We start from the raw sequence: 21,725 nt of genomic DNA on the forward strand, positions 1-21,725 counted from the left end.
TGTTGACAGGCATGCTCTGATATGTTCTATTGAAGAACATGCTTTTCAGGCACATATGTCCCATTCAGGAAAAGAACCAGAGGAACACTGTTGGCTGCCCTTCAGCAGAATTTACCAGGGATGTTTGGGAGTAGCGTGTTGTTATTGATGTAAAAATAAATCTGACCATAATTAATGATTGAGATTACAACTGTTTTTTTTTTTTCTTTTTTTTTTGCATGATTGTTCACAATCTTCACATTGTCCACTCTCTCAGACTATTCTATCAAGTGTAATGGCTCAATTGCCACCCAAAGTGGAAGGATTGAGCGCTTTGAGTTGAACTTCAGCTAGATGCTTTAGCTGTTGCTTGAAAAAGAAACTCAACCCGTTGCCAGCTACATGCTCAATGCATCTGGTGTGTCAGCTGTGTTGAAATCCATTCTTTGACAGCTTTTAAGGTCCTTTGACTACTCTGTGAAGCAATACCCTAGTGGAGAGCACTTCTATGAATTCTATTTTTCATTTATATATCAATGCTTTGCAATATATTAAAAACAAACAAACAATGTGGACAGATTCATTCAGTGGTTAATACTATGTTTTTGGAGAGTTAAGAAAATGCTTGGACAGGAACAAGGACATATTTTGACAGTAACAAGGAAATACTATTTAAATGTGTCTTGAGATGCTGGGTGTAGCTTTTGTGTGAATTATTTGTGAGTTAAGAGTTTATGTCAGTTCACAGAGCAATATTACATGTATCGACTTCTGATAGGAGGATAATTCCTGTACTGAGAACTGATTTTTAGTTTTACACAGTGAGTGACTGAGGGAAATCTCTTGTTTGACTCTGCCTTCTCTATCCAGCAACGGATATGATGGACATCAGCATGAACATGTATGGTGGTCTTCATCTCCTGCCCTTCATCAAGCTGAACATCTTTAGACAAAGTGGAAACTGCACAGTGGAAACTTGGTAGGAAACGGCACATAGTGGACTAAATACTTCATTTTTACCATGTCTAGTTTGTAAGGAAGACATTAAAATGACCCTTGGCCGCACAACGGATGCATCAGTGTCTGTTTTTGGGGGCCAAGCAGCGAAGCTGCGTGGCAACCCATAGTGTTTGTACCTTTTCTTATTATAATTCTTCTCCAGTGGATGTCTATGGCAGCCCATAGAACAAGATATAAAAGTTGTGAAATTTGGGCACATTGATTCCATACATTCCCATATTCCATTTCAAAAATTCGACCTTGTGCAGCCCAGCTGCCACCAATGGTCAAAGTTGGCTAATCCATGCACTTAACTTTAATTGGGCTGAGGACCCAATTAGGAGGAGGCTCAATAAATTTCATGACTTTTGACCTACAGGTGGCGCTATAATTAACAAACTAACTTTTGGGCCTGTATGGGGTGATGTGTTTGAAATTAAAACATATTAGTGATCTCTTGCTAATACTTTGGGAGGTCCCGGCTGTCAACATTAACTTTGACATTAACATAATTGATTGGACCGGCCATATTGATTTCCAAAAAACACTTAAAAAAGTTTTCCACAGGTCACAAACTTCTTCATTCAATTTTCACTTAAACTTTACACCGATGATCTTCAGACCATGTCTCATAATTGCATTGCCTTTTGACACTCCATATTCAAAAACTGGTCGCCAGTCACTACCACCATCGAAAATAAGGCAAAGCCGCCAAACAGGAAGTGAACTCAGATCTCGGCAAGGCTTTCACATATCAAAACCAAACTCAGTACATGGGCTCAGGACCCAATTAGGAGGAGGCTCAATAAATGTGATGACTTTTGACCTACAGGTGGCGCTATAATTAACAAAAGTACATTTTGGCCTCTATGGGGTGATGTGTTTGAAATTAAAACATATTAGTTATCTCTGTTACGACTTTGGGAGGGCCTTAGGCTGACACATCAACGTTTGACATTAACATAATTGATTGGACCGCCATATTGGATTTCATCAAAAACCTTAAAAGTTTTCACAGGTCACAAATTTCATCCAATTTTCACGAAACTTGGCACAGATGATCTTCAGACCAAGCCTCACAAACGCATAGCTTTTTGGACCTTTATTCAAAACAGGTCAGCCGTGACGACCAATCGAAATTGGCGGTGAAGCCTCCAAACAGGAAGTGAAATGTTATCTCCGCCAAGCTTTCACGTATCAAAACCAAACTCGGTACATGGGCTCAGGACCCAATTAGGAGAAGGCTCAATATATTTGGTGACTTTTGACCACTATGGGGGCGCTATAATCACAGGAAGTAGGCTCATATCTCAGCAACACTTTCACATATCAAAACCAAACTTGGTATATGGACTTGGAACCCCTCCCTGAGGACACACAATCAATTTGGTGACCTTCGACCACTAGGGGGGCGCTAGAGTCACAGGAAGTTAGCTCCTATCTCAGCAATGCTTTCACGTACCAACACCAAACTTGGTACATGGACTTGGGACCCCATCCCGAGGACACACAATACATTTGGTGTACTTTGACCACTAGGGGCACTATAATTAGCAATACTTTCTCATATCAACCTCAAACTTGGGACGTGGACTTGTGGTCACAACCTGAGGACGCACAATAAATTTGGTGACTTTTGACCACTAGGGGTGCTATAATTTCCCTAGTGGTCTTTTGACCACTAGGGAAAACTATGACATGAATTAGGCTCATATCTTACTAATGCTTTCATGGATTGAAACCAAACTTTTTACATGGACTCGAAACCCAATCCCAATCCAATCTAATCCAATCAACAATCACATGAAGTAGGCTCATATCTCAGTAATCCCAATCCAATCCAATCCAGTCCAATTCAATCCAATCCAATCAACAATCACTTGAAGTAGGCTCATATCTCAGCAATCCCAATCCAGTCCATTCCAATCCATTCCAGTCCTGTCCAATTCAGTCCAGTCCAATCCCAATCCCAATCCAATCCAATCCAATCCAGTCCAGTCCAGTCCAATCCCAATCCAATCCAATCCAATCTAATCCAATCCAGTCCAGTCCAGTCCAGTCCAGTCCAATTCAATCCAATCCAATCCAATCAACAATCACATGAAGTAGTCTCATATCTCAGCAATCCTAATCCAGTCCAATCAAATCCAATCCAGTCCAGTCCAATCCAATCCAATCCAATCCAGTCCAGCCCAATTAAATCCAATCTAATCAACAATCACATGAAGTAGGCTCATATCTCTGCAATCCCAATCCCAATACAGTCCAGTCCAATCTAATCCAGTCCAGTCCAGTCCAGTCCAATCCAATCCAATCCAGTCCAGTCCAGTCCAGTCCAGTCCAGACCAATCCAATCCAATCCAATCTAATCCTGTCCAATTCAATCCAATGCAATCCAGTCCAGTCCAGTCTAGTCTAGTCTATCTTAGTCTAGTCCAGTCCAATCCCAACTTCTGCTTATTTGCTTGCCCCCCACATTGCTGCTTGCAGCTATATTTTTTATTAGTTTTACCAACTCATAGAACAAGCTTTAAAAATTGCATACTGTATGAGCATAGTGGGATAGAGCTCTTCCAACGTGGAGTATACCACAGTACAATCAGGGTTCCCACCAGGGTCATGGAATTTCTGGAATATCATGGAATTTTAGAAAGTCTATCCAGACATGGAATGTCAGGGAATTTTGTTGTATCAGTTTAAATTTACTTGCCAAAAAAATACATTAATACAAATATTTCCACGCAGAAGTGGAGTATATCTGGTAACTTTACTGCTTGCTTGAGTAGCCCAAATTTGTTTATTCAATTCCCATTTACTCATCTCCCGCTCTAAAGAAGTAAAAGATTCTTGAACCCTGTGTGGCTGCTCTGAAATAATTGGTCGCCATATTGTACAATTAATTATATAGTAAGTCATGGAAATTCCGTTTTTGTTATAAACTAAATTAGATGATCACATTTCTAAATACATTGACTTTTCCAGGTTGGATAGCTGTTGCGTCTCAGGTACCAGTTTGTCCATAACCATTAAAGACACAAGCAAGTGGATTGATGTATTCTAGTCACATCTGAATCCAAACCCTGCATAAAAAAGGTAAGGTACAAAGTGGCAAAATTGATAAATGTTCCATTTTTTTAATAAATATCTTTTGGAGACTTTCATCTATTCTGACCAGAAAAATCAAAATTGGCCAATGCCAATTTGCCCACTATGACTTGTCATTTATGCATTTAATTTTTAGTGAATATGTCTCCTCATTGATGTATTTTCTAGTCCTATATTTTTTCTGTTTGTGTGTGTGGAGTTGCTGGTTTCCCAGACTTCCCAGTATTGGTCTCTGTTCCTCGCTGGTTACGTGACGTGGAGCTCTTTTTCAGTGGCGCACGGCTGGACTTTGTCACAGTTATTTTGGGTGGGGGAGATCCGGGGGTCCTGCGAATATAATGGCCCGGCTCGACCTCGCGTGTCACATTGTGCTCTACGCCAGCAACGCTGGACCATGGAGTGGCTTTTGATCGCCGTGGTAACATGCATGCTAGCCCCCTTCCCTGGCAAAGGTAAAAGCGTTGGAACCAACTGGAGTCGGTCAGGGCTCAGTGACATATTTGGTATTGCGCTCGTACTGTGTGTGTGTGTGTGTGTGTGTGTGTGTGTGTGTGTGTACGTGAGAGAGTGCATGTGTGTGAGCTTGTGGGCTTTTTTTTCCTGAAAGACACCAGCTCAAGCTTTGGTGACCACATATGTAGTTGAGGGGGAGGGGGGTGGTCGGCATAGTGTGATTGTGTGAGCCCGTACGCTTGTGTGCACCTGCATTTTTTTTAGCTTTGTGGAACCGATAGAATCAAAACAAAACAAAAAGAAAACCTCTACAAACATGGCCCCTAGAAGCGAAGTGGAGGATTATGGGTGTCAGTATGGATGAAGGAAGCCATGTTTGAAAGAGGACCTCATTCTCTACAACTGAGGCCATCCACTGTGTTCAGTGTCAAGGGAATGTCAATGGCCCCTGCCCTGTTGCCGTGTGATTGTCGGCTACGCAGGAATGAAGAGGAATTAAGGATGTTTCCCTCCTTTCTAAGGCAGCGATTGGATGTGGGAGTACGAAGAAGGACTGAGGCACTACAGTGAAGAGGCTCTTAAAAGGGTACTATCGGACACTTTCTCTCATGATCACTGGTAAAGGGATGGTGGTAAAATCAGGTAGTTGTCTGTCTTGAATGAAGGGGGCTCAGGATGTCATACACTCTGTTTACTTAGTACCCAGTGTTATGAGTTTGTATATGACGTATTCTGCTGGTATTTAGATGTCTATATCTTGATACAACACAAAAAAGGTGTGGGATGAAATATGATATTTACAGTGAGACTACAGATATAAACTGTGAATTCCAGTAGCTGAGCTCAGGCCTAAACGGGTGGCACATAAACCTCTGCTGTCCTGTTCCGCCCTGTGGCTGTGCTTTCTTCAGGAGTTTCCGGAGAAAACCAGGCCTGCCAACTTCAAGCATCCTCAGTTCCAGTGCACCGACATGACTCCCTCCCCCTCTGTCCCTACCTCAGGTGAGGCACATGGCTCGGACAACAGCTCCCGTCCACTTTATTCATCTCATTTTGAATGGTGGGCAGAGTGCAGCGGGCAGACAATGAGCACCGTGTCTTGTGCATGCACTAAAGCTATTATGTGGCATGTGGGAGTGTTGAGCCGGCCCACTCATGTTGTTGCTTAGGATCCTGCTCATGGTATTAAATTCCCAAATAGATTTTGCCAGCTTAGTAAATTAGCCTTAGTTAGACTTTAGACTTTGCCCATAATGACAGTTCAGTACAGGTGTCTTAGAGATTTAATTAGAAATAAAAGTCTCCTTATAAGCTGTAACTGTCATGATTGCTCCTATGCAGCCCCTGACTGGTCTTTTCAAAGGAATCACATGTGTGATGTTCGTGGTCTGATTATGATTCCTTGTCAGCTCCCAGAAGAACTCAGAATAGGCCATGCTGCCTTTTAAGTGTCTGCTTGGATGATTCCCCCTTCTCTCTGTCTCTCTCTCTGTCTTTGGCAGTGGAAATGGTGAAAGCTGCAGACATCAAAGTGATAGCGGCACTCGGAGACTCGTTGACTGTGAGTTGCTTGGCTGATATCCCTGATATTACGGTAGTGAATCCCACTGTCATGCTTGGTGTATGATTTTGCGGAGTGTGATGGAGTTACGGCTTGTTCATAAAATTAATGAATTGGTTTCAGGTACCGGTAAGTTTGTGAGTGCTTACAAACACAAAGCACTCTTATCATGGGCATCTTTGTGTCTTTGGGGTAGTTTCCTGTTGACAACATGTGGAGTTATAATTATGAGCATAATCTGTGTTGGGGCCATCTGTTGTGATGGAAACAGAACACTGCTGTGAACATTTGGAGAGGAAGTGCTCTGTCTATTCTCAAAATGGTTTCCTAGTAAAGTAATCTAAAGTTAAATCTGTTTTATTTGATATTGTTTGTTGTTACAGCTAGCTGAGGAGACAGTGTTTTCAACTGAACACAACAAACTGAGTCTGAGAATGCTCTAATGCATTTGCTTGTCTGACTTTGCAGACAGCCATTGGTGCAAATGCAACTAATGTCCTGGGAATACCTATAGAATTCCGTCATGTGTCATGGAGGCAAGTTGTCTGAGTTTCCTTTTTCCAGTTTGTTTTCAGAGCTGCATATCTGTCACTCCACACATGTTCACTGACTCCTGAGGGTGATTTTATTTCACCATGTCTGACAGTCTTAAACTAGGGGTGGTGATGCGATTGGGTTTGCCATTTTATACTGGTTGATGGTTGTTTGCTAGCACTACTTCTGAGAGACTGTCCAAGCCAGTTCAGTAATAATTTCCTTTTTTTTATGGTGTTTGTTTGGATCTTAATAGCATTGGAGGCCATGGAACCTTTGAAGATGTCATCACGCTTGCAAGTGAGTTTCTGTTGAGTTCTGTCCACATTTGCAGACTGCAAACTCTCTCTCTCCCTCCCTCCCTCCCTCCCTCTCTGTTGCTTTCCCTCTCTTCTTCTCTCCCCTTCTCCCTCTCTCTCTCTCCCTCTCACATTTGCAGGCTGCAAACACACCCTAAAAGACCAGCCCATCCATTCAGAGAGCTGTCTCCAGTCTTACCCAGTGCATTTTAAAAAAACATTGAGCATTCTTGAAATCTTTGATAAGTGACAGAAAAGAGAACTGTTTTCCTCTGGGCACGCGCAATGCATGACAATGTGTAAAGTTTGCAGTAAAGAGTATGCCTTTTCTTTTGGGATCTTGACAGATATGGTCAATGGCTTCTGTGGTATAACGTTTCTGATTTCATGAAATGTTTAGTTTAACCATATGTGCTATGAGAATATGGTTCCCTTCATTCTTCTTTGTCCCTGAAGCCTCCCTACAGTATGTGGGAATCATTAGTGAGAAGTATGTATCTGATGGTGCTGACCCCATGGGGCATACCAACACAAACACGACCTACGTTGGGGGGAAGAGTGGGGTGTGTGGTAAGAGTATAAAAACTGACCTGAACCACAGATATGTGGGCTTGTTACTTTGACATTTCATGTGGGTAACATGCTCCCGGCATCGAGAATAAAGCTGCAGTCTCACACCAGTTGTCTTGGAGTAATTTTGACAATACTTCCATGCGATGCTCAAAGGGAAATTTCTAGCTCAATTTGTTTTTTTTTAATGAAACTTTTAAAAGAGCATACAATCTTGACCACGTGATCACTTCTTTTTTGTATGATATTGTTGTACATTTAATTTAATTAATTGGTTAACAAAGGTATTTGATTACCTATCTGTTAATTTTGATACTCAAAGGCCTTGACAGAAATGTTAACCAGTATCAAGTAAAGTAAGGCTTCTAAATTTGAAAAAATGGTACTGTTCTTAGAACAGTCAGTCACATTTGCTTTTCCCCAGACATTATCAAGCTCTTCAACCCTGACCTGATTGGTCCAGCTCCCACCAAGACGGTCCACGGTACCCCTGCGCCCCTCAGTGAGACCGGCTTCAACCTGGCCGTCACTGGACACAACACATTGTGAGTGTTGTCATGGCAACCCATCAGTCTGTGAATTTGCTCGTTTTTGAGTGTGAACCTACTGGATTTTCTTAATAGAAAAAAAAATGCTGAAAGAAAATTACATACAATGGGAATGTGTCTCGGGACACACTCAGATATTTATATTCCATGTAGGTTAAGTTCCTTTTAAAGTTTCATTTTATTACTTTTAGCCTAAGTAAATGCAGAGGAATACATTCCCACCCACGTAATTTATCCTTAGCCATTTACAGCCTCAGCTTTGTCAGTAATAAATAATGGCTGCATTTGTGCAGGAAGGAAGCTGTTGTGTTTTATCTTTAGACAGTGTATTTATTGATTGTGATCAGAATGATTTAATGGGTTATCTAGATTGCATATATTGAGGTAAGCCAATGTAAGGGCAGTGTTGTATTAAATATGAAAAAGTTTATGTTTGTGCATATCTGAACTTTGATGAATGCTTCTCTTTCAGTAATCTTCCTGGACAGGTCAGACATCTCATTGACACCCTGAAAACGTACCAGGTAAAATCATAAGGACATCAAAGGAAGGACATCATAGCTATATTTGAAAATAGTAACATTTTGCTGTTTATAGAAAATACCATTTGTAAGAAATTAAACAGAACCTGTCTGATGCTGCAGGGTATAGATTTTGATGAAGACTGGAAGCTTCTGACCATCCTCATAGGCATGAATGACATCTGTGATTACTGCAAAGATAAGGTATGGTTAAGTGACAGAAGAGAAGTTGTGTTTTCTCTCAAGAGTTCTGTGTACTGAAGTTTAGAGACCACATAATCACGTGTTCACCTCAGTTCTACGGCATGATGAATGCTGAATCACCACATTCAGAGTGACAGCAGCTTCTCTGCTGGGACAGCCTTCAGAACATTACCCAATTTATTTATACATACAGTGTGTATATATAATCTTGACTGCCATACAAGAAAGCTTCAACAAACTCTGCCAGCAGGTGAATTGCCTTGGCTGATTGGAATTGCACATTTCATATTTCATTTCCTTCCTTCTTCACTCAGTCCCTCTTTTCAGTGGAAAACTTCATCTACTACATGACTGTGTCCTTGGAGATGTTGATGAATGAGGTGAGGTTTCTGTTTTGATATCAGTCAGTGGAATAGATCATTCGATCATAGATCATTCATATCTACACCACTTCATAGATCAGTCAGTGGAATAGATCATTCGATCATAGATCATTCATATCTACACCACTTTATAGATCTTCAACTTGCCCAGGTTTCATAACTTTCTTGGTCTAGTTTTTTTGCCTTGAAAAAGGCCGTTCTGTCTGTAACTGTCTTGAATGATTTGAAAAGAAATATATGGCATGCACAATTATATACATTCAGCAAAGTACATACATACCTAAGATATACATTTTTGAGTAGTACATCACAGGAAATAAAATATAGTCCCAGATACAAGACACAATATACAAGACAGAGGAAGATACAGAACACTGGATGAAAATGTGTGTGTGTGTGTGTGTGTGTGTGTTTTGGTAGGTTCCACGGATGATCGTGAACGTGGTGCAGATTCTGCCTATGGAGACCCTGAGGGAGGTGCAGAAGCCCACCCCAGGCTGCCTGCTCCAGAGGTATTTGACCTTTCACCCCCCCCGTCATGTGACCGGGACTAGGCTGGCCGGCTAAAACAATCACCATTGGTCATATCTGACCTTTGTGCATGCTTGACTCTCATGCTCTCTGAATGACAAATACTTCTCGTAGAGTAGCGGCCCCTCAACAGCAGAGGCCTCAGTGCTAACTTGGCAATAAGTGGATGAAAAAGGCAATTTCCGAAGATTGATGATCTCTAACTACAAGTGTAAAGCGTAATGATCAGCGTTCAGGCCAGTGAACACTGATGTCTCTGTCCTTGTCAGCAGTTTTGTCCACTTTTATACTCTACCAACCACTACAGAATATAATGTTCACAATTGGGGTGAATGCCAAGGGGTTTTATGACTGTTTTAGTGCTTCATTCCTCTGGGAGCTAAACCACCCTGTGGGCAATGACAAACTAGGAGCTGTACAATGACTGGTCACTGGAATACGGCATAATAACAGAATTTCTGTCCTTTTGTATGTTTTTACACACTTGGATGAATATTACAAACTTGTATGTTTATTACAAACTTGTATGTTATACGATTGCTAAACCAAGCGTGCATATATCTGCTCAAAATGTATGACAATATGCCATGTTGTAATTGCATCCCAAAAACAAATGTAGTAATTTCCTTTTTTTTGAGCATGCTTTCATGTGAGTTCAATTCAAACACATTGGGTTGGATTCATGTATGTGGATTACGCCTAGTCCTGGACTAAAAGAGAACTTCAATGGAGATATCCATTGAAAAAGCCTTTTTGTCTGGGACCAGGCTTAATCCACGTATGGGAAACCGGGCCATTGTGTCTGGAAATGCGTTTGGTTCTGTTTTGTGCAGGTCTTTCTGTTCCTGTTTAGTGAAGCCAGCGACCGGCTCAGCTGATCTGAAGGAACTGGTGTCGGTCAATCTGGAGTTTCAGGTGAGTCATCCCTACTTTAGGTACACGCCACCCCATGCTACTCAGAAGAAGCATTGGGAGAGTTGTTTATGCGTTCATTAAAGGAGAACCAATTTTTCACATAAAGCTCTGTTTCTCGAAGTCACCGAGTACTGTCGCTATATACAGTTAAGAACAATATTATTCATACCCCTGACAAATATTGATGTAATGTTGATTTTCTCTTGACTTATATGTTTGTTCTGACTGAAAATGACAATGCCACATGCCAAAAGGTTGTAAGATAATGTGGTAGAAACATGGAATCATGTTGGATTTTATCTTTTTTAGCATTGTTTATGAAAAATGGCAAGTCCAAAATTATTCATACCCTTTTTTAAATAATCAATGGAAACATATGTATTTGCATTAACAACTCTCAAAATGGTTCTTATAATATCTACCAAGCCTATCCATGTCTCCACAATGATTCTAGACCACACCTTTTTAACATCAATCCGGGTTTTCAGTCAGGAACGATTATTTGCCATCACTCTGGCCTTGTGCTCACTTTTTTGACGGATTTAGGTCTGGACTCTGCCACTCTAAAATGTTGATATTTTGAATCACACAATGATCCAAAACATACAGCTAAACAAGGCAAGAAATGGTTAACGGAGAACAATATCAACATTTTAGTGTGGCCCAGCCAGAGTCCAGACCTCAATCAGTCAAAAAAGTTAGCACAAGGCCAAAGTGATGGCAAATAATCGTTCCTGCCTCAAAACCCAGGTTGCTGCTAAAAAGGTGCGTTCTAAAATCATTGTGGAGACATGGAGAGGCTTGGTAGGTATTTCGAGAGCTTTGATGGTAAATAAAAATGTTTCCATTGATTATTTAAAAAGGGTATGAATCATTTTGGACATGCCATTTTTAATAAAAAAATGTTTTTGATTCCATGTTTCTACCACATTGTCTTACAACCTTTTGGCATGTGGCAGTGTAATTTTCAGTTAGATCAAACATATTGGTTCAAGAGAAAATCAACATTACATCAATATTTGCCAGGGGTATGAATAATTTTGGTCTTAACTGTATATAAAAAAACGGTGCTATGTATTAGGAGTTCCTACAGCGCTACACTCTGGGGGCATGATTTTAAAAAGCTGACAGTACTCAATGACCTCGATAAAAGGGATCTGTGTGAAAAATTGCTGGAGTTTTCCTTTAAGATGGAAATAGAAGGCAAAGCTATTGATTTTGAGACATGCATGATTTACCAATTGAGTTACTGCAGGTTTGGCCAATCAAATGAAAATAGAAAATGCAATTACAGAGCTTGGCAAAAAAAAGTCCAAATAAGACTCGCATCAATAATCTACCCAGAATTAGTGATGATCATTTTGACTTACTTGTCCCATTCTTGCCCCATATTCACCAGCGCAAGTAGCTTCTGAGAGCTCTTAGTTTAGCAGGGCATGAAGGCCCTAGTGAATCGGGCCCTAACTCTCTCCTCCACCCATCCACCCACACAGAAACGGCTAGAGCAGCTGCTCTACACAGATCGATTCTTCAAAAAGGACTTTGCTGTGGTCCTTCAACCCTTCCTCAAATATGCGGATCCTCCACGGCTTCCGGTACAAATAACACAACACACAGTTTTTTTACCAAAATGTAGCCCTATAGCAAAAGGAAGGAAGACATTAATCTGGTGCCACTTCAATGAAATAAGCCCTGTTTTTTGAATAACCTTCAGTGTCCCCTGTCTGTTTGCATCTTCTTTATTTCTCACATGTGTTGACATTGTGAGCACCCTAAGACCATTTGAAATGTTTATATTTATGTAACATTTTGAGGCTGTGGCGTCAGGTTTGCAAAGATAACCTTGTTATCAAACTGTCAAAACATTTTGGAGCAGTAATGTCAACCTTTTCCTCTCCTCTCGATGTCTCAACATCCACTGTCAGAATGGGAAGATTGACATGAGCTTCTTCACACCAGACTGTTTCCACTTCACCATGAAAGGACACGAAGAGCTGGCCAAGGGCCTGTGGAACAACATGGTGCGATAGAAAATGCTAGTGTTTATATGAGTCATACTCTTTTTACTAAAGCCACCAAGTTATGCATAACTTTTTACTAAAAAACACCACAAGTTTTCCACATAGCTTTCTTTCACTGTTAAGGAGGATGTCCCACTCTATGCAAATCAAAAATGACTGGAACATAATACAGTTATGGTTGGATAATTGTCATGGCTTTCTCTGACATTTGTGAAATTTTTGAAAAATTGTCATTTGTACAGTTCCAAGCTGAGGGAGAGAAGTTAATGGTAGAGAGTTTCTCTAAACCCATTCCACTAAGATGTCCTCCACCGGTGAGCACGCTCCCTGTCTGTGCATCTAACAGCCCACAACGCAGTCCACAGTTACTTACAGGCTCACTTAGAGAGCTCACACTAACCTGTCTGCCATGTTTCTGTCCTCTCCCACGTGAAGGATCACCCTTACATCTTCACCAAGCCCAGCGCTGTGGAGAATGGGCAGACCACTACTCCATCAGAAGACGTCGCAACTTCCAGTGGGCAGAGGTCCTCCGTGCTCAGCTATCTCTTGCCCCTCACCTACCTCCTCCTTCGGACTACCGTGGCTCTGACCTGCCTGTAACGCTCTGGACACTAAACCAGAGTTGGACACTTTCTTAGTGATTGTTGTCTGACTGTTTTGAAGTGCTTTCCGAAACGAGGCTTTGACCATTTGATGTAAATATTTCTTTCAAGGTCTTTTTTCACTCTGTACAACCGTAATCTCTGTAGTGACCACTAGAGGTCGATTTTGCATTTGTGCCGTCATTGCCATTGCTGTTAACATCTGCAATGGCCAATACTGGCACGTGGTGAGAAGTCAGTTGTCGATAATTTAGGAAAGCCGTCTAGTCTACCACTCCTATGAAATGTGATGTGCTTTTGCTTTTGCCAGTGTGGAAGCTGTTCCTTTTTCATAACATAATCTATGCACTAAATCTGAACAGAAGGTAATTACACTCCAGTTATGTCAAAAAAGAGGGGACATTTGAACCATCTCTAAAACATCATATCTTGATCAGGAAGCGGCTGGGCTAATTGGAGGTTAGACAGGGACCAGGTGCAAGTCAGATTTAGCCCCAATGTAATGCAGTTCTAATTTGTTTACCAATGAAAAGTAATTAGGCGAGCTTTTTCTGGTCCAGGGGCAGCATGGCTTTCAAACTCATTAAGCGCTGGAGGCAGAGGTGAAAGGGAAATCTGTGGAAAGAACAATAGCGCGGCTTCTAAAAGCAGGCCCTGCATAAAGGTAAACCAGACTGGGGCACGCCGCACCCCCGGCTAATGAGATAACCGGATCTGGAGGCTGCAACCTGAGACGTGTTTTCAGGCTTTCCCCCAACAGAACGTCAGTCCCTCGACTCCAGTCACATCTCACGTCAAAATACACAATGAGGACCTGCTTAAGCCACTTACACAAGCCTGCCGCAGAAATGAAAGAATAAAAGATGCATTTGCCATGCCTATGCCTCCTATGAAAAACATCTATTTGATATCTTTTGAAAGGTGTGGCCCCATATGAACATTTCTAACCTGTGCTATGTTGGCGACTGGAGATTCCATTCCAGAGCTAACACTGCTCTTTGTCTTACCCTAATGGCCTGGGATGTTTGTTTAAGCCTGACAGTAGGTTTCAAATATTTGAGTAGCTTACACCTGCTTGAAAATAGGTTTAGAATATACCTCCAGTATATTCTAGACCATACAATTCTCTGTATACACTTTAAATTAAACAGAGTGAAATACAGAATCGTAAAAGTCACTAAATGATGATGATAATGCTAATAATGATTATCATTATTATTATCATTATTATTTACAAATGACAATGAAAACCTTAAAACGTATAATGAAATTGTCCACTGTGCTAAAAGCCCGACAGCTGTAGGCCCTTTACATGTATTGAGATTATGTATGAAAGATCTTTACCTCTATGGTTCCAATGGTATGATATCCAAGGTTGTTTGATCCATTGTGACAATCTTTCTAAACATTTGAGGTCCATGATAATACCAAAATAGTCATTAATAGGCAATAACCCAGAGACAATTAGAAGTACTTAAACAGTTTTAGGTTAATTGAGTGAGATCAGGTAATTATTTATGGCTTCTAATGTTCATGGAGGCTACATGTTGGCTTGCTTAAAAAAAAAAAAAAAAAAAACACTGGAATCACTGAGATCCTTTTTGTTGATACAGAACAACTGGAAGAGACTTCAGTGTAGGACTGCAGAAGTTGATACAGAACAACTGAAAGAGACTTCAGTGTAGGACTGCAGAAGTTGATACACATAAATAGTTGACTCACTAATGCTGTGCTTATAGGAAGGCTTTTCTCATGTGCTAAATTGAAAAATCATTTAGATAAAGGTACACAGTGTAAAGCAAAGACGGCAGGTAAAATATTGGTTTCAAGCAGGTGCGCTCAGATTTTTGCCTGTTTGAATGTGCAGGTGATTTCTATATTAAGCAGGGACGTACAGTATGCTCTCTGTTCTGTCTTTTGAAAGCCTGGCTTAAGCAAACAGCACTGTAGCCACATTTGATACCAGGCAAACAGCACTCTTGGGTGATGGCAAATTCCCTTTATTATGTCAGCGATTACCATCTTTGCTGATAGAGAAATAGGAAATTTGATACTGGAAAAAAACATCACACAAACTACTGTCTAGCTTGCTTCTGATTAAAGCTTTTTAATTAAAGCCAATGTCCATGCAAGACTGATTCAATTTAATCCTTAGAGCGTGTCAACGCATTTGTTGTAATATAGAAACAGTGAACATTTGATATTTAGAATTGTATGACATATTGTTTTTGTTACAAGTGAAATCACAATGAGACTTGCCACCAGTATGACAGCTCACTGTGCACATCAACTGTGGTGTATGATTTCAAAAAATGTTGGTGTCACCTTCAAACGACTGGAACGGTTGAATGTGAGACATAATGTCTGAATCCCTCTGACTATGACAAGAAACAAGACAAGAAAGAAGTAAAAAATAGTATTTGCAAAGATGTAACACAAGAAGCCATTGGCACTCACTTTATTCTTTGTTCTAGCAAGCCAACTACTTTTCAAAGAGTCTGATGAATCTCAAATCTACAGACACATACAGCCTTTCTGCAAAGAACTAAAGTGAGTCACAGATTCCTCTTTTTTGGCAGAAGCGCAGATTGCGGAATGACGCTCTGACACATCCTGCATTTAATAAAGGCCAAGACCAATGGGACTAGATAGTCAAATCACCCACTCAACAACTAACCAGATTTTAATGCGTGTTGCATCACTGATCAAACGTGTGATAAGCACCTAGGATGAATTCAGGGCATGAAAGCAAGGGAATCTGCTATGGAAATTAAACAGTGTCCTGAAGTGCATAAATCACCCGTGGTGACAGGTAACGGACATTTTAATCTGTGAGAAAGCAAAATGGGGCCAGAGGAAATTAAACATGTAGTAACCTACTCCGTTTGACGACTATTTATCATAATTTGTTATCACCTGCCCACTGGTTGCCATGCGTTTAACAAATATGGGCCTTCCGTGTGCTTTGTTGTCATGTCAGGTTGTATAGAAAATCACAGTGAGATGAGACCTTATTACCCTTTTGTTTACTGTCAACATAACACATGCAGGTGTTATGATGTTTTATAGATCTTCACCTGGTTATTTGAGAGAAGGAAAGATGAAAAAGAGAATGCAATACTACATAAATAATTCTCTCTCTCTCTTTGTCTTTCTGTCTGACCATAGACCTACTGTATATCTTTAATCTTTGGGTATGGTTACCCTGTCTGTATCTGTCTGCTTGTCTATTCAAAATACCTACTTCATCTGTTTATCTCATGCACCCCTCCTAAGCACACACACACACACACACAGAAGAAGGTATCGTATTGAGTCATTTTCCATCATGTCCATATGTGACATTTTTCTATTTGTTTAGAAAACATAGTAGAGGGAGACTGCCATTGGTGAGGTAATATCCTGTATTTTTAACAAGCAGTGTCCTAGCAACCTATTATTTTCAGACAATAGATACTAGTGGTAGTCTGCAGAGGAACATACATGTTCTTTGTCTCGTTTAGAACTGCTACCACAAGGACAGGCTTAAGTATGTGTATGTAAGTGCATGCCCAATGATCTGTTTACTGACGCAAGGCTATGTTTTAAAAGTCCAGAGGGGGATTTTTCCAATCACAACAATTCATTATGACAAAAGCAACCTGTATGATGTAACTCCCTACTTCTGCATGTTTGTGTCTGTGTATGTGTCTAAATACCCAGAGTGTTTTAGATTTAAAATTTTAGGTGGATACTTAACCATGTCCATATTTCCATGACGGCCATAGACTCCCCTGAGTACTCTTAATCATAGTGCTGATTGAATCCAGTGAGGCTGTAATGTAATGAAGTCTAGGCAACAGCATAGTGGCTAAGGAGCTGGGCTAGCATACAGTAGTCTGAAAAATTGCAGATTCAATTCTGGCCGTTGTGCCCTTGAGCAAGACACCTAACCCCAAGTTGCTCCGGGACAGTGGCCCTTGTAATAAGAAGCATCTGCTAAATGAATGAATGTATGTAAATGAACAGTATGTTACAGTTTTTGCTGTTGGATGCTCTCCTTAAGGAGTTTGCTCCGTTTTGGTAATGGATTAACCCCCAAATTAAATTTCCAAAACCTCTTGGAAAAACATGTATTTTGTGGACAGCAACACTGTATGTAGCTGGTCAAATTTTTATTCGCTTGTTTTATAGAGGGACCCACACACACACACTCGCGCGCGCACACACACACACACACACACCTTACTCTATCTCAGGCAAAGGTGTTCTGCTAGCACTGACAGAGGTGATGTCATTTCCTTTCTCTCTCACATCCTATAAAATGCAGGTGTCGTTGCAGTAAGTAGCTCGTAGAGCCCTGGCAGAGTAGCGGCACGTTATTTTTGCATCTCGTGCCTCAGAACCAACCAGAGCACCCAAGTTCCGTAGAGAACGCGTCCATGAGAACACCCCCCTTGTTCACACTTTCGGTTCCAAGAGAACAAAGTTAAAAGTAGTCACAGAGATCTGTCGCTTCACATCTCAACGGCGATTGCATCGTATTGTCAACGGTACAATGATTACGACGGGATGCCTTGTGTTGATGGCCCTGATGAATTACGGTAAGCGACAGGCATTTCGAAACATTAGCTTTGACAATTGTGTCAAATATTCTACTCGTTTGTATCGTTTGTCAAGAGGCGCTGCTTTGGCTCAGCACCAAGGACAGCTCCAAGTGCGGCGGAAATATAATGGACAACTGGAGCTGATTGCGATAAATATATTTGACTAATATATGTTACAGAGAATTAATTTGAAATGTAGATAGGCCTACTGTATGTTATTTCCCAAAGCACTTTACATTTTTATGCAGAGTAGCCTATTTGAGAATTCGTTGAAATATCTGCGCTAAATGTTTTCCACTCAATAGCCTACATCTATTCTGCTTTTCTGTTACACATGTCAATATGCCCTTTGACGAATCCTTTTCAGCCTGCTGCGTTTTTTATATAGCCTAAATGTACATTTATGTCCATCCTCCACAGTTTCTCCATTACCAGTGTCTAAAGGGGAGAATGAGGACATCAGGGTAAGACAGACTATCCCTCGAAGTTTGCACGCATTTTTACTCAGTTGGACTTAAACGCCTCATAATGTCTTCAATGTGGGGCTTTAACTCTGTTTGGATACATTTAAATGTTTAAATTGTAGGCTAATCTACATAAATGACATGTATGAGCTTTGTATAAGTTAGATGATTGGTTCAAACCCATCAAACCGATGTGACAGCTTGTCTCAAGGGTGCCGCGCTCTCAGCTCGAGCTGCATTCACGAGAGCATGAAAGAACGACAAGCTCATGCTATCTTTAGCGCTTTTCATCTATTCAAGTTTTTTTAAAAAACCTAAACAACAACGCACTAAGAGATATAAGAGGCAATTTTAGGTCAATCAAAATTAAAATAGTCTAATCTAATAGACCATGAAGGTGGGAAAGTAGGCTATTGCATAGGCCTACTGACAATTAAAGCTGACCAACCATAGGCTACGGCCAGCAAGAAATCCTTAGGCTACAAAAAACAAAACAAAAAACGACCAATTAACTTGAATTCCATATTACAAACAAACTGATAACTCTTATTATCCGTGAGCCAATGTTGTAACTGTAAGAAGGTGAAAAGCTGTAGGTGAAAGAAATTTTGAATCAAATTGTTTTTGAGTTGCAAAATCAATAGAAAGGTTCGTCAGGAATAGTAAACATTTTCCAAAGCACTTTAGCTGGTATTAAGTTGCGCTTGGATTTGATAAGCCACATGACTTTGAAAGAAATCAATACTGCCATGGACTGATACTGCAGCAGAATGTCAAATGCGTGACCCTTGGAAGCTTACCATCCAGTAGGTAAGACCATGAGAGAAACAACAGAGACAGTGAATGAGAGATAAATAAAAAAGTAGGCTACTTCTAACAATGATATGAGAGCCACGCCATTGGTTGACTAGAAAATGACAATTTGACCAGCTGCCAGTATGATGCAGAAGGGGTGTAAAGACAACTGTGACAAAGTTTCATTTCAATTAGTTTTAGACTCTGATCTTCCAAAATAACAAACACTATTAAACATTAAGGAGCCAAAAAACAATGTCAAAGCCCTCTAGTAGCATGTTACATTATGTCATGTCTCACATGCTGCTTTGAATGATGATGCTACAATTCAGGATGCTCTCAAGTCAGGATGACACATTCCTTGAGGACAAAATGGTCATAAGAGTTCAGATTATTAGCCAAAGATGAAAAACGTTCTGGTGACAAACACCATCAGAGAGTAACCATCTTTTCACTCTATTATAAATGAAATTTGTCTGATACCTATCTGTACTTGTCACCTGGTAACCACCTTTACCTGTCCATCCACCTGCCCCTTTACAGTTGATGAAGTGCATTGTGGAGGTAATCGCAGATGCTCTTTCCTTGCCACACCCCTTACCTGTCAGTCAACAGTGCCTGGATATACTAAGGACAGGTGAGCTGAGTGAACTTCAACACTACTTGTCCCCTAAGTACCCCCATCTCAGGCAATCCCTCCAGAGATAGGTCCAGTCTTTTGATGTTAGAGAGTGGTTGTTATTGCGGCGACTAGCGAGTGATAAGTCTTGAGTGAGTCTGGGTAGGTTGAGGGCTTAGGACTCTGGGCTCTGGGGCTGTGTTCTATGCCCAGTGCCTCCCTGCCATTTCCTGCTCTGTTGCACACTGTTGGACAATTTGTTACCTCTCTCAATAAAATCAGTGGGTTGCACTGCAGATGATTGTCTCATCATAAGTAGAGGTCATTATAGCGCACGGGTGAATGCGCTCAGATGACACAGGCGAAAGGCTGCCAGCTCAGCATTGTGGAGACCTGACTTCATGTCTACGGCTTGACCAGGTGTTCACACAAACACAATGAAATGGAATTCATTTGTCCTTTCCCTCTCAGTGCAGTCACGGCCTCTGTCTGTTAGGGTTGGGCATGCAAACAATTGGTAACACACACACACACACACACACACACACACACACACACCATGATTATGTCCCTTCATGAGAGTAGTGGCTCCTCTGTGGAAGTACAGCATTGTCTGGTGCAAACAAGCAGTCAGCAGGACCGCGTGTTTCAGAGGAGAGACCCATGTTTGCCTGAGGCCGTCCCCGCCTGATGTAGGGGGTGCCGCACAGTGGGGAGTTGGCAACTGCTACACAGGCAGTGGGTTAGAGAGGGAATGCAGAGGGGAAAATAGTAGGCTGCTGACCTGAAGTCAGTTTTCTGAGATGCTTTTGCTTGTTGTTATCCGTGGCTCTCTTTTGAGACACTGAGGTGAAGCTGCCTCGCACATGAGACGATCAAACACCTGGAGGAAAGAGAAACGCAAGCCGAGGAAAGAAAGAGAGGAAGAGAGAGAGAGAAAGAGAAAAGGAACACCGGCGAGATGGATAAAGGGAAGAGTTTGGCAGTGAAGTGAAATAAGAAAGAAGAGATGGTGTGGGTGGAGGAAGTGACGGTGCTGAAAGAGTGTGAGCGTTGACTCGGCACTCTTTCTGGGTCAGCAGAAAGGCAGAAAAGCTCGACTCGGCTGTAATTTACTAGAAACACTCCCTCCCTATCTCTCCTCCTTACTCTCTCCATCTCTCTCTCTCTCTCTATCCCTCCCTATCTCTCTCTCTCTCACACTCTCAGAGCCCAATGATGAATTGTTTGGTGGCAGGAGAGGTTGTATATTTCAGGGCAATTAACTCTCTGAGACTGAATTGAACTGCTGAGTCCTTGCAAATGACAGACAGGCAGCTTTGCATTGTGTTCATGTTACCCCCACAAAGTCTCAAAAAATGTAGGAAAATGACCTGTTTCCTCCTGTGTCTCTACTCTCTCTCTCTTCACCTCTCTCTCACTCTCTTCCTCTCTTCCCTTTTTTTGCAGATGAACGTTTGGTTTCCATCCTACGCCATCAAAACTTTCTGAAAGAGCTGCAGGATATAGCTGTGGAAGGTGAGGGGGTTGAACTCAAAACTCCTATCAGGTCAAACACGAATTAATGTCACGTCGGAGCTGATTGCATTCAGAGCTAATCTTCAGTGTGTTTTCTGGGAACTGTTACGTGTCGGACCCCCTGGGTAATAAAAACCAGGGAGGGAAAAGCCCTTTAGTGTGTGTGTGTGTGGGGGGGGGGAATCTAATTTCCGACAGAGACTCTGCCCCGGACTCTTCTAATGCTGCAGTCACAGCCTGATTGGATTGAAGCTCTGCTTGATCCACTGTAACGAGAGCAGGGAGGTTTGGGTTCAGAGACCCCGAGTCCTGATTGTGCAAGTCCAAATTTGTATTTAGTGACACCGAAATGACTCCAGCGTTTTGTTTATGGGTAGAACAGAAAATGAAATGAGTTGGCTGAGTCGTAGCTCCCTGATGCTATTCCTGTTGGAACCTGACCTTCCCCACCCCCCACTATTAATAGGAATTGATAGTGCCTTATATTTCACAATGTTCTGTTCTTCAAGGTTCAG

At 41.4% G+C, this 21,725-nt stretch overlaps 2 protein-coding genes across 2 annotated transcripts in view; both read left to right on the forward strand.

Annotated features, from left to right (window-relative positions):
* The first annotated feature begins 6,879 nt into the window (after positions 1-6,879).
* Positions 6,880-14,106, forward strand: si:dkey-177p2.18 (phospholipase B1, membrane-associated). Its single transcript, XM_048249632.1, has 10 exons — positions 6,880-6,931; positions 7,925-8,045; positions 8,521-8,572; positions 8,693-8,773; positions 9,088-9,153; positions 9,577-10,602; positions 12,096-12,197; positions 12,528-12,623; positions 12,866-12,937; positions 13,059-14,106. The coding sequence occupies exons 6-10, from the start codon at positions 10,414-10,416 to the stop codon at positions 13,224-13,226; spliced, it is 627 nt and encodes a 208-aa protein (XP_048105589.1). The 5' UTR covers positions 6,880-6,931; positions 7,925-8,045; positions 8,521-8,572; positions 8,693-8,773; positions 9,088-9,153; positions 9,577-10,413; the 3' UTR covers positions 13,227-14,106.
* A 3,479-nt stretch (positions 14,107-17,585) lies between these two features.
* The window catches only part of chga (chromogranin A), a 10,411-nt gene continuing 6,271 nt past the window's right edge, over positions 17,586-21,725 (forward strand). The window contains exons 1-4 of the mRNA XM_048249630.1: positions 17,586-17,811; positions 18,235-18,278; positions 19,617-19,710; positions 21,142-21,210. Of these exons, the coding sequence (XP_048105587.1) occupies positions 17,766-17,811; positions 18,235-18,278; positions 19,617-19,710; positions 21,142-21,210 (253 nt within the window). The 5' untranslated portion in view covers positions 17,586-17,765. The remainder of the gene's footprint in view (positions 17,812-18,234; positions 18,279-19,616; positions 19,711-21,141; positions 21,211-21,725) is intronic.

The sequence above is a fragment of the Alosa alosa genome, chromosome 8, assembly GCF_017589495.1.
Source record: "Alosa alosa isolate M-15738 ecotype Scorff River chromosome 8, AALO_Geno_1.1, whole genome shotgun sequence".
In the NCBI taxonomy this organism is placed as follows: Eukaryota; Metazoa; Chordata; class Actinopteri; order Clupeiformes; family Clupeidae; genus Alosa; species Alosa alosa.